The sequence below is a fragment of the Caenorhabditis briggsae genome, assembly GCF_000004555.2.
Source record: "Caenorhabditis briggsae complete genome, chrX, whole genome shotgun sequence".
Classification (NCBI taxonomy): domain Eukaryota; kingdom Metazoa; phylum Nematoda; class Chromadorea; order Rhabditida; family Rhabditidae; genus Caenorhabditis; species Caenorhabditis briggsae.
The window spans coordinates 9,485,144-9,498,303 of NC_013491.2; the positions used below are offsets into that span (position 1 = coordinate 9,485,144).

The 13,160-nt window shown below is 34.3% G+C and overlaps 4 protein-coding genes across 4 annotated transcripts; 1 reads left to right on the plus strand and 3 right to left on the minus strand.

Annotated features, from left to right (window-relative positions):
• Nucleotides 1–868: 868 nt before the first annotated feature.
• Nucleotides 869–1,243, minus strand: CBG27677 (the record flags this gene model as incomplete). Its single annotated transcript, XM_045239585.1, has 3 exons — nucleotides 869–953; nucleotides 1,002–1,135; nucleotides 1,184–1,243. 3 exons carry the CDS (start codon nucleotides 1,241–1,243, stop codon nucleotides 869–871), a joined length of 279 nt encoding a protein of 92 aa, XP_045099517.1.
• Nucleotides 1,244–3,323: 2,080 nt separating this feature from the next.
• CBG27678 lies at nucleotides 3,324–4,206 on the plus strand (the record flags this gene model as incomplete). Its single annotated transcript, XM_045239586.1, has 2 exons — nucleotides 3,324–3,397; nucleotides 3,444–4,206. 2 exons carry the CDS (start codon nucleotides 3,324–3,326, stop codon nucleotides 4,204–4,206), a joined length of 837 nt encoding a protein of 278 aa, XP_045099518.1.
• A 2,668-nt stretch (nucleotides 4,207–6,874) lies between these two features.
• Nucleotides 6,875–10,541, minus strand: CBG14412 (the record flags this gene model as incomplete). Its single annotated transcript, XM_002644469.1, has 5 exons — nucleotides 6,875–7,703; nucleotides 7,750–7,846; nucleotides 10,282–10,319; nucleotides 10,362–10,422; nucleotides 10,469–10,541. The coding sequence occupies 5 exons, from the start codon at nucleotides 10,539–10,541 to the stop codon at nucleotides 6,875–6,877; spliced, it is 1,098 nt and encodes a 365-aa protein (XP_002644515.1).
• Nucleotides 10,542–12,474: 1,933 nt separating this feature from the next.
• Nucleotides 12,475–12,988, minus strand: CBG27679 (the record flags this gene model as incomplete). Its single annotated transcript, XM_045239587.1, has 2 exons — nucleotides 12,475–12,618; nucleotides 12,908–12,988. The coding sequence occupies 2 exons, from the start codon at nucleotides 12,986–12,988 to the stop codon at nucleotides 12,475–12,477; spliced, it is 225 nt and encodes a 74-aa protein (XP_045099519.1).
• Nucleotides 12,989–13,160: the final 172 nt, after the last annotated feature.

The window sequence follows — 13,160 nt, forward strand, 5'->3', positions numbered from 1 at the left end:
CAAGATTTTTCTTCTGATGAATTTCGTTTCCCTAGAAACAGTTTGTTGTAAATGTGTCATCTAGCTGACAAACATTATTCGATTTGAAAAAGATTTTGAGTCTGATAGGTCATTGTTCTGTGAGAAAATGTAGATTTATGGTTTTCAGAACCAAGAAGAATGATTCGATTTCTTTTTTTCTGCGACTTTTTTTTCGTTTAGCATATTTTTTCAGGTTGAAAATTAAACAATTTCAAAGTACTTTACGAAAACTTACTTTTTTGGACATTTTTCAATTCCACAGATATCTAAAAGTATACGAAGATTGAATCGAAGTTGAAGTTTCTGAAAGAAGCAGATTTCATTTGAAACAAAAATATAATCATAATAAATCAAACATTGATGGAGGTATCCGAATTTCATTCTGAGAATACGGAAAAAAAGAAAAGTACCAAGAAATTTCAGAAAATTGAACAAAGATTCGGGAGAGTTGGAGAATTTTACAAATTGGATAAGTTTTAAATGTCTCGCATTTTAGGAAGAATTGTGGAAACCCGGAAAAACTTATTATAGCAGCAAGAGAACTTGTTTGAAAATTTTAAAAGTTTGAAATCAATAGATCAAACTGTTTATCTGTAAATCTTTTTATAATAACGCCGATCGTTCCAGAATTAAAAGGGATCGAAATTTTGTACTAAAGAAACATTAGATTTATTTCCTCTCATTCATTTCAGAAAACATTACATTCAAAATCAAAAATTAAAGAAATCAAAAAAGACAAAAATTAAAATTAAGAGAAATGGACACAAATGTGAGCGATATGCTTAATTGGATATCAGACTGAGCTACATCCAGAAATAACGTCTGGCAAATATCCACGTCACACTTGTTACTCTGCAAAATGAAAAAGACGGCGATCAATTAATATTTGAAATCTCATCTCCTGGTAACGAATGAATGCAAACAGTAGAAGGCTAAAAATTTGAATTTTGAATAATCGAAAATTCAGCTGAGAAACTTACACAGGCAAGAGGAATAGAGAAAACGTCAGAAAAGAGATGATATATGGAATTTCAATTTCATCAATAAAGAAATACAATTCAAAATCTTTCCATTCATCATATCTCCATGCCTTCATTGTTTGTGAAAAGTTGATCTGCAATGCAACCGAGTAAAAATTATTTCGAAAGTTGTGATAACTCACTGTAGCTTCTATTTGACCCCAAAAGAGTGAAACAAAATAAAGTTGAAATGCAGACATCATAAGGAAATCTTTCGGATCTGAAAAAAAATTGACGGGTCTTTCTTGTAACATTAATATCTATAGGTAGTATGTAGTAAATTCAATTCGTTTTCACCTTTTGAAGCTGAAAAGAAAAGACAAAACAATTTTAGGTTAGATAGAGACCAATGTCAGGCAAAAGGACTAATAAATATTAGAAACGGAAATTGAAACTGCTATTCATGTTGCCATAGATACTCTGGATTATGGATTATGAACTATGTCGCCAGAGGAACATTTATCTAAAAGGATTAATATTCTAAAAAGTCTGACAACTACGGAGAAGAATTTTCGAAATCAGATACATCTTTTCAAAATGTATTCAGATAAAATGAAACTGGTCAATTTTCGCGCTTCTTCTGATTTACCAAAAATCTTCGATTTAATGGGTTTTCAAATCTGTTTTTCCGATACGTCTTTCGAAATCTAATGTGTTTTCTGCTACCTTCAAAAGCTGAATTTCTTCCTGAATTTTTCTAGATGCCAAGGTTTTTGAAAAACTACAGAAATTTTAAAATTGGAATACAATTTTTTCCTTATTTTTTCTGTTTTTATTCAGTTTTTTTTTGAAAATTGCTATGAAACATAAATGCTGTATTATTTAGAAAATGAAATATAATTTGGAATCAGAACTCATGATAAGGGCCTTGCTTCTAGCTTTTGTTTTTTCAAAATTTCCCATCTTCTCCAGCAAAACAAAAACCCGTAAATCTGTATTTCACCTCATCTCATTTCTTCAAATTACACAAAGTTATTTTTTTCTCATACTCCTGTCTCACACTATTAAATAACCTCATTTTTCTATACTTCATTTTTTAAAATCCCTTTTTTCCCCCAACTTTTCCGATTTCCTTCTCAATAAATATGTGTTTCGATCCATTTTATTTCGCAGCAGTTCTGAAGCTTTGCTCGGCAATGCTTTTGAACTGACGCTAACACAAGACTTTCAGATCCTCTGTGTTATTTCCCTAAAAGTCGTTTTTGTGAAAATGTCAAAGATCGACGAAAATCGTAAAAAAATAACCGAAAAAATAGGTTCTGAATGTCTGCAAAAAATCTGAATATCGGAAAATATTTGAGACTAATATTCCCGCTAGTTTCTCTGGTTCTTTATCATTCCTTTTTGAACGATTACATTTCATGAACTTTTTTTTTCAAATCTATAGTTTTTAATAGTTGATTTATCATATCTAAAACGATTTTCCTTGATTAATGTTCATGCTTTATCACCCATTTCTGCGTTTTACAAATTTAAAGTATTTCAAATCAGTAATTTTATCCAGAAACTTACTTTGAAGATATAAAACTTCCACTTCCCGCTAATTTTCCGTTGGAGAGTACCTCTGGACTCATTCCTCGATCCTTGCATATTTATTTATATAAAAAGTGTTGCCATCTTTGTGGAAGTTTGTTTTGTGAGCGTTTCAGCTATTTTTCTTCAAAAAAAAATCAAAATGTATGCTAATTTTGTGTCATTGAACAAAAAAATCGAAAAAAACTTCCACTCGAGTGTCTTGATTTTTATAAAACTTGTATTAACTCCTCAGAAAACATAGATGTCTTAAAAAATGTGAGAGGCGCAGAGAAAATGCAAGCGCGCTCCGATAGACAAATTTAAAAAATTTCTCTCGAAATCCTCTTTCGGGGTGCTGTGGTGCGCCTTTTTTCTTCTCGGAGACATCACTCGCTTTGAAATAAAAAAAGCTTTGAAGAAGTTCTACGATTTCAGCTATTCTGAAAATTTGAAATCAGTCGCAATGCCTCGCAACTGATTTTACCATCCAATACAGGTATTTTTTGATAAAATGGTTTGTTATTTTTTCGAAAACTTGTCTTTTACTGCGATATTCCTTTTTTGTCGACCACATTCTGTCGTTCCTCATTTAACGTTGATCATCTGTCATCTGTCTCGTCTGTTCTATTGATTTTGTCTTTATTGATTTAACACTATTGATTTTGCCTTATAAGGGGCCCACCCTCCAATTCCTCTCTTTCAATCCATTTCGTCCTTCATTCTCTCATTCATTTCTGTCTTCCAGTCAACCGTTCAATTGACCAAATCATGCCTATCCGTCTGCTCTCACTTCCCGCCAAGGATCTTCAATATTGTGTCAATTTAATGAACGTTGGCGATCTGTGAGTTTTTTTGTTGAAAAATCAAATTCCACTCAAAACATTCCAGAATCGCCTTTTCTCTGTGCTCAAAACAAACCAAAAACCTTGTGAAGTCTTCAAATCTGGAAGAAATAAGAACCACTGCAAGATTTGGTGAAAATGACTGCATCGAATTTGAAATACTCGCATGTCAAAGACGTTTCAATAGAGAAATACACAAACAAATCACGTTTTATCTCCATAAAAATCAATGGATGCGAGTGGATCGTGGGAATGGAAAAGAGCAATGGAAATTTACGAGGAGCTATTGCATTGCTCATTTAATGAGTATTTTGAAAACTTCAATGATTACTTACCTGGATCTTATTGATCTTCACCAAATACCGTACCTGAATACTGTCAAGCAAATCTTCCCAAAATTTTATGCCCTTAGTATCGGTCGAGATTGTTCAGATGAGCTCACAAAAATGGCGATTTTAAAATTGGGACCTATTGCCGAAGAGGTGGAAGTCAATAAAATTCCTGTTATCAATGATATCTCTCAATTTTTGACATTGAATTTGAACTTTCTGCTTTTCAAAGACGAGCAGAGACCACTCAAATTGAAGTTAAGTGATTTATTGATCCTCAACGTTCGCAGCATTGCCAGTGTTAATACCGATATCACTGAGAGAGAATTGAACAGATTTCTGAAGCTATGGATGAAAGGAAATCATAGTTTCTATTGTCCAGAAAATATAGAATTGATCTCAAATAATGCATTCAAAATGGATCAAGTTTTCAAAGGAATTCAATATGAAACTGTTCTAGAGACCATTCATTCCGATTAAAACGTGGAGACGGAAAGGAACTGAGGATTATAACGGCGGGCAACATTATGTTTCAATTTTCATAATTCTTGGTTCTCTATTCTTTGGAAAATTTTCGAATAAACCCATTAATCCTAGTATCTGTCCGATTCTTGGGTCATTCTTACCATTCTGTAAGGCAATTTTGCAATTTTGCACATTCACACCGTAGCTCGAAATTTTTGCACGTATCAAAGGAATCATGTTGTTTATACAGTGCGGTCAAACGAGATTAAAAAAAAAACAAAAAATAACACAGAGGATCTGAAAGTCTTGTGTTTTTTTTCGAAAAACGGTAAACACCATTCGATTCACAATCAAATATAATTCCAGAAGACAAAGTTTACTGAATTTAGCACTTTCCCTGGCTATCCGCCGTCTAAAAAAACCCCACGCGCAAGCCGTCAATATCATAGAAACTTTCTGTTTTTTTTAAAAATATTCCAGTAATAATTTTCATGAAAAAATTGTTTTGGAAGTACCAAAAATCAATCTAAAAAATGTTTTCAGTTAGTTTCAGATAAAATAACGTCGGTTTCTGAAAGTTTTTAAATTAGAAGTTGGTGTCTGAAAATTCATCTTACAAGTGGTGCTGTTTTTTAGAGAGAGTTTCCAGGCTTTATGGAAAAATCGGGAGTTCTACTTTATGGAATTGAATCAAATTTCATTTTATCAGCAAGCTATTATTGCATATTTGATGTCTCACTCAATTGAAAGAGATTCCGGCAAAATTCATATGGATGCAAACTTTTAAAGTTAGAGTTGAGTAGTTTGAAGTTTTCTGAGGCATATGTTGAGAAAATTTGCAGACCAAATTGGGCAATTACAATGCAGTGAAATATATAGCCACTCCAAAATCTAGCTGTAATTTAAAAAAAGCAACTTTTTGATAACCTCAGAGTAGAATCGTGATCAGCAACCAAAACTACCCGAGGAAATTGATTTGGGTAATTCATAAAAATGACCGCATGCCGGAACAAAAACTGAAAAATCGGCTCCTGCAAAGGTAACATTAGTATAAAGCCACTTTAGGAATTGGTGACTGGGCAACCCGAAATTGTGGAACCGGTCAATCAAATGATCCAAGTGAAAAAATAACAAAAGAGATCGTGCGATTTCCAGAAACAAGAAAATATTAAAGCAAAGAAATGTTTTCAAATGGTATTTTTCCAAATGGTGTTTCGAATTTCAGAGTTTGCTGTTTTCCGGTAGCTTCTCCGTTTTTCGAAGTCTTCCTCGAAATTGCTTTGTGCAGCTTTCGAAAATTTTGCTTTGTCAATTGAGCATCATGAACAGATGTTTCAGCAATATTGAGAGATTTCATTTCAGAAATCATCCAGTTTAAATATTGAAGTTTCATAAAAACTGAAGTGTGTACGGGCGTCTTCTTCCTTCTCGGAATCATAACAAAGGTCCTGTTTTCGCGATGTTTTCGCGACATTTATGTTTTATTCCGTAGTGGTAAAACAGTTTCTAGAGTCTGTACGTGCTTTACAGGGCGGCCGATTAGTATAGGACGTTTCTCAACCTTTCCCATTTTTCAGAAAAACGTTGTTTAACTGTAATAATTTTATGAAAATGTTCAAAATATGTAATAATTTTAGTTTTATAACAATTAGTCATGATTAGAAACACGAGCTTCGACGGAAACCTCTAAACGGGTGATAAAACTTTTGGCTATGCGCCGACGATGGTTGACGTCAACATCGTCCCAGAACTTTTGAAATGCAAATCACAGAAAGTCCGAAACCCTGTAGGAGATTTCTGAGATCTTGCTCTTCAAAAGTCTCCACACATCAGAGTCCATCGTATTGAAATCCGTGGAGTTAGCAGACCTCAAATGTTTGCCGAGGTATCTAGGAAAATTAGCGTCTAAGACCAGAATTGTGGATCTCGATCCAGAAGACGGTGTCCAGTCTTACTGATGATTCCAAAAACGTCCGGAAAAATGCTGAGAGGTCCAGGGCAACAAATTATACATCAAAACTAGCTTTTGGTAGACCTGGGAGCTTATTTTCACGTAATAAAATGAAATTTGATTCAATTCCATAAAGTAGAACTCCCGATTTTTCCATAAAGCCTGGAAACTCTCTCTAAAAAACAGCACCACTTGTAAGATGAATTTTCAGACACCAACTTCTAATTTAAAAACTTTCAGAAACCGACGTTATTTTATCTGAAACTAACTGAAAACATTTTTTAGATTGATTTTTGGTACTTCCAAAACAATTTTTTCATGAAAATTATTACTGGAATATTTTTAAAAAAAACAGAAAGTTTCTATGATACTGACGGCTTGCGCGTGGGGTTTTTTTAGACGGCGGATAGCCAGGGAAAGTGCTAAATTCAGTAAACTTTGTCTTCTGGAATTATATTTGATTGTGAATCGAATGGTGTTTACCGTTTTTCGAAAAAAAACACAAGACTTTCAGATCCTCTGTGTTATTTTTTGTTTTTTTTTTTAATCTCGTTTGACCGCACTGTATAAACAACATGATTCCTTTGATACGTGCAAAAATTTCGAGCTACGGTGTGAATGTGCAAAATTGCAAAATTGACTTACAGAATGGTAAGAATGACCCAAGAATCGGGCAGATACTAGGATTAATGGGTTTATTCGAAAATTTTCCAAAGAATAGAGAACCAAGAATTATGAAAATTGAAACATAATGTTGCCCGCCGTTATAATCCTCAGTTCCTTTCCGTCTCCACGTTTTAATCGGAATGAATGGTCTTCTAGAACAGTTTCATATTGAATTCCTTTGAAAACTTGATCCATTTTGAATGCATTATTTGAGATCAATTCTATATTTTCTGGACAATAGAAACTATGATTTCCTTTCATCCATAGCTTCAGAAATCTGTTCAATTCTCTCTCAGTGATATCGGTATTAACACTGGCAATGCTGCGAACGTTGAGGATCAATAAATCACTTAACTTCAATTTGAGTGGTCTCTGCTCGTCTTTGAAAAGCAGAAAGTTCAAATTCAATGTCAAAAATTGAGAGATATCATTGATAACAGGAATTTTATTGACTTCCACCTCTTCGGCAATAGGTCCCAATTTTAAAATCGCCATTTTTGTGAGCTCATCTGAACAATCTCGACCGATACTAAGGGCATAAAATTTTGGGAAGATTTGCTTGACAGTATTCAGGTACGGTATTTGGTGAAGATCAATAAGATCCAGGTAAGTAATCATTGAAGTTTTCAAAATACTCATTAAATGAGCAATGCAATAGCTCCTCGTAAATTTCCATTGCTCTTTTCCATTCCCACGATCCACTCGCATCCATTGATTTTTATGGAGATAAAACGTGATTTGTTTGTGTATTTCTCTATTGAAACGTCTTTGACATGCGAGTATTTCAAATTCGATGCAGTCATTTTCACCAAATCTTGCAGTGGTTCTTATTTCTTCCAGATTTGAAGACTTCACAAGGTTTTTGGTTTGTTTTGAGCACAGAGAAAAGGCGATTCTGGAATGTTTTGAGTGGAATTTGATTTTTCAACAAAAAAACTCACAGATCGCCAACGTTCATTAAATTGACACAATATTGAAGATCCTTGGCGGGAAGTGAGAGCAGACGGATAGGCATGATTTGGTCAATTGAACGGTTGACTGGAAGACAGAAATGAATGAGAGAATGAAGGACGAAATGGATTGAAAGAGAGGAATTGGAGGGTGGGCCCCTTATAAGGCAAAATCAATAGTGTTAAATCAATAAAGACAAAATCAATAGAACAGACGAGACAGATGACAGATGATCAACGTTAAATGAGGAACGACAGAATGTGGTCGACAAAAAAGGAATATCGCAGTAAAAGACAAGTTTTCGAAAAAATAACAAACCATTTTATCAAAAAATACCTGTATTGGATGGTAAAATCAGTTGCGAGGCATTGCGACTGATTTCAAATTTTCAGAATAGCTGAAATCGTAGAACTTCTTCAAAGCTTTTTTTATTTCAAAGCGAGTGATGTCTCCGAGAAGAAAAAAGGCGCACCACAGCACCCCGAAAGAGGATTTCGAGAGAAATTTTTTAAATTTGTCTATCGGAGCGCGCTTGCATTTTCTCTGCGCCTCTCACATTTTTTAAGACATCTATGTTTTCTGAGGAGTTAATACAAGTTTTATAAAAATCAAGACACTCGAGTGGAAGTTTTTTTCGATTTTTTTGTTCAATGACACAAAATTAGCATACATTTTGATTTTTTTTTGAAGAAAAATAGCTGAAACGCTCACAAAACAAACTTCCACAAAGATGGCAACACTTTTTATATAAATAAATATGCAAGGATCGAGGAATGAGTCCAGAGGTACTCTCCAACGGAAAATTAGCGGGAAGTGGAAGTTTTATATCTTCAAAGTAAGTTTCTGGATAAAATTACTGATTTGAAATACTTTAAATTTGTAAAACGCAGAAATGGGTGATAAAGCATGAACATTAATCAAGGAAAATCGTTTTAGATATGATAAATCAACTATTAAAAACTATAGATTTGAAAAAAAAAGTTCATGAAATGTAATCGTTCAAAAAGGAATGATAAAGAACCAGAGAAACTAGCGGGAATATTAGTCTCAAATATTTTCCGATATTCAGATTTTTTGCAGACATTCAGAACCTATTTTTTCGGTTATTTTTTTACGATTTTCGTCGATCTTTGACATTTTCACAAAAACGACTTTTAGGGAAATAACACAGAGGATCTGAAAGTCTTGTGTTAGCGTCAGTTCAAAAGCATTGCCGAGCAAAGCTTCAGAACTGCTGCGAAATAAAATGGATCGAAACACATATTTATTGAGAAGGAAATCGGAAAAGTTGGGGGAAAAAAGGGATTTTAAAAAATGAAGTATAGAAAAATGAGGTTATTTAATAGTGTGAGACAGGAGTATGAGAAAAAAATAACTTTGTGTAATTTGAAGAAATGAGATGAGGTGAAATACAGATTTACGGGTTTTTGTTTTGCTGGAGAAGATGGGAAATTTTGAAAAAACAAAAGCTAGAAGCAAGGCCCTTATCACATGGAAAAGCAACTTTTGAATTTTTTTCGTAGATGTAAAAAAACCTAGCAATGTGTCCACTGACAGTATCTGTGTATCTTTGCAGAAGAAATGTCTTCTGTGGTCCTCTTGGTTTGTTTGACAGTCTCAATGAATTTTTTCTCTGCTTCTGTTCTCTTTTTACAAAGCACGCAAAAAAATTTGGGCGAATAGCCATGTGAACGGCTTCGAGTTAGGGTGCGTCACCATATGAGAGACTGTTAGCAAGTGAGAAGGGCATAAGAAATGATCCTTTTGACACGTGATGATGCAATCTGGGATTTTATGCAGAGAAAATGGAAGAATTGGGAGACTGTCAAGTTGCCATGTTGTCCGAATCTAACTAGGGAAGGTTGTTTGTGGGTAAGGGACTTCGTTATGAGACCTGTATCATTCGAAAGCTGAAAATGAGACAAGTCAGACGTATGGAAATTTGTTGGGAACATTTTCGGATGAGCATTCTCCTTGACACCTACTGATAAATTGAAGCAATGCGGAAAAATGATTTCACTTAAAACGTGTGTATTTGAGAAGACAAAATGTCCGCAGAACACTTTTGACGACGTTCTGATAAACTAAAACTTGAAATTCAGTTCAGAATATGTATCATTTTTCAGTTATCGGAAACTTTTGACCTTTACTGCATTTTTGCCAGTTTAGAAACTTTAGCTGAAAAATGTGAAACTTGATAATTTTTTTAAAACTGTAGGATGAAGAGAATTGGAAGAGTATATGAAAAATTATTAATCAAATATCCGTCTTTTCCTGCATTTTGATCCATCCCTTTTTCGCTTGCTCACATTGCATGTCCAGTAGGTCCGACCACAGCTCCTTCGTTTCTTGAGGTGAAAATTGTAGTTTATCGTAAATGTTTGAAACTTCTTTCATTCTATCTTGATCACCTTGATTCCCTATTGAGGTAAGTACAAAAAAATTCCCAATAGGACAACTTCAAAAGCTTTTGTGTCATTTCACATTAAACTAAAAAATATAATGCCTAAACTAAAACTCACCCTGTTCCCTTCTATGAATTTCCTTCTTTCTTTTCTCACTGCACTTCTTGCTGAACATAAGATCTTTGCTGTTTGCCTACTTCCTCATTTTTTGAGGCAGTTCTTGTGATCCGAATGGATCGAAGGGGTGGTGTTTCATCTCTGAAATTCTATAAAAATTCAAGCTTTTAAATGTTTATTAACTTACCAACACCATCGATATGGAAGTTATGATGACCATCGATTGGTGAAGAGACCAGGAGAAGATGGTTCAGCCACATCGAGATGTTTCAACTCATGCATTGGTTGCTTCCTCTTGCGACCTCGTTTCTTTGGTGGCGCTGGAACATGGTCTTCATCTTCTTCTAAACGGGATGTCGACGGTACTGGATCCATATTGGCTTGCCGCTTCGGTGTTCTACCTCGGCTCTCTTGGTTGTAGCTGGTGGAGAAGCATCTCCTAAATCATCTGGATTGCCAAATGCTGATCTTCTTCGAGAAATTATTAGAGGACTTCTACGATATTTTGTTCTGAAATAACTTTTGAAAGTTTTAACAAATTTTTTCAAAATTAAATTATTTTTAAATTTCTCAAAATTTTGAAATACTAGAATATCTTCTGCTGTTGACATGGGAGAGGTGTGGGTTGTCAAATTCGCTAACTCATTTTCAGAAAAATCAGAATACTCAGAAAAATAGAAACTAAAAATTTCCAAAATTAAATTCATTTATAAGATTACTTGAAAGTTTTTAGGAATAAGAAGGTATAGAAATTCAGAAAGATAAGAGAGGTCTTTCCAGAATCCACCCATTTATAGGTTTCTCTGGAAAGTTCCCGAAAATATCTTGACGTCTATTCAGTCGTAAGAAGAAGTGAAATTTGCAGATTTTAGCAATATATCGTTCTCTATTTCTCTGCGTCTTTTCTCTGCTTATTAAGCTAACAAAAGATTTTTGTCGAATCCGGCTAGACATGCGAACGTTAGGCACAATTTTCTCGATTTATCTTTTTTTTTTCAGAGACTACAGTTCTGAATTACAACTTTTTCTTTTTAAAAAGTAAGAAAAAATCAAATAATTCGTTATTGAAATCCCACTCGCCGGTTCCAAAAAAAAACCTAACTCCAAGCCTGGAAAAAGTTGCCACACTCTTGTTTTCGAGTTTCCATATGACCATAAGTTCATTACATGACAATTAGAAAATGTTTTCGAGGAAAGATAAAATATCAAGCTGATTCATTTTGAGTAACTAGCTCCAGAGAGACTTAGAGAAAAGAATATAACAAAGACACAGAGTTCTATGGATACGAAAGTGAATTTTGAAATGCAAAAATGTGAAAATATATTAGACCGAGAGAGGAAAATTCAGGAAATGCAAAAATAAAAACCTATAATTATGAGTACACACGGGACGCCTGATGGTTATCAGCTCACCTCGTGGTTTCCAAAAATACTAAGCAATTATCCGGTGCGTTTGACGTCAATAGAAAATTCCATGATCCAAAATTAGATATATTATAAGAGCGAGCTATTTTGAAGTTGGTCCTAAACAAGAACATTAGTTTTGAAAATACAACACTTACCGGATGGCCGAAGATGAAACTCAATTGCAAACCAGTGATAATAACTTGATAATACTAATATTTGAAATTTGAGCAAACTTCGTGTTACTGAATAAGGTTAAGGTTTTATTGGTTCGCGGATTGAAGATATATCTCACAGCAACTAAAACATTGAGCTCAACGTGCTCCCTTAAAGCTTTTACGGCAATCGATTGACTTCGACAATATTTCTTCCATGAAACAGCAGGGTCTGAAAACAAGTGGATATTTAACCGTTTCCAAGCTGACATTAACTTTCCTAATAATCAGCCGATCTCCTCCTAATTGCTGACCTGCTTCATACTATGGATACTCGATTCAGGTTTTTCAGTAACAGATTCATTCAAATCTCCAGTTTTTTCAAAAAATAAATTAAGGATGAGAAGAAACAGAAAAAAACAAACAATGACTGATGAAAAAAAAGAACGTGAGGGTAATTTTTGTGTTGGGTAGAAATAGGGGGAGAAGGTAAAACGTGAGATTCGCAGGTATCAGGCACCTAGGAACAGATAGACAACGCAATTAAACATCTGGAACCACTTCCTTTGGTTGGATGGATTCCTTAGGGGCTCTCTTTTTCAATTCAATTTCAATTTTCTTCTCACGATAGATTTTACCGTTGAGCTTTATATGTGTTTTGCCATGCCTTCGCTTTTTGCTTCTTCGTGCGTGATACTTGATTATCAGCCGGAAACACCATATATTCTTGACTCCGTTCTTCCGGCACCAGCACAGAAGTATACATGCTGTCAGTAATCTGAAATTTCGGGTTCAATTGATTCAAGCTGGAAAAGTTTTAAAACAAACATGAGCAAAACAAGAAGAACGATGAAGGTGATAATGAAGGTTTGAGCTGTATCCAGACTGTGGTTGAAGACAAAAATGGAGGTTGGTAGACTGATAATTCCAAAAACAGAGAAAGTGTCCGAAGAATTGTATGCGGTATTATCCATTAAAATATTTTTGTCGGTTACCTGCAAAAAGGGATTCATGGTGGAAAAAAACATGGACATTCATTATTTTTTAGAATTGCTTTCCGAACTTACGTTTAGAAGTTCTATTGTTTGATCTGGAATTGATTCGGCCTTGACCATTGAAAAGGCAATGATGAAAAAAATGCAAATCATCTGAAAAAATAAAGTAATACTTACAATTAAAAAAAAACAAAATCATTGAATTCAAAAAAGGTTATAAGTTCCGGGTGTTTGAAAAGGTGAACAAATCTGCAATTACTTTTCTATGTCACATGTCTCGGAAGTTTAATTTTTTCTGGAAATCAACAAATATCCATACTTGTAG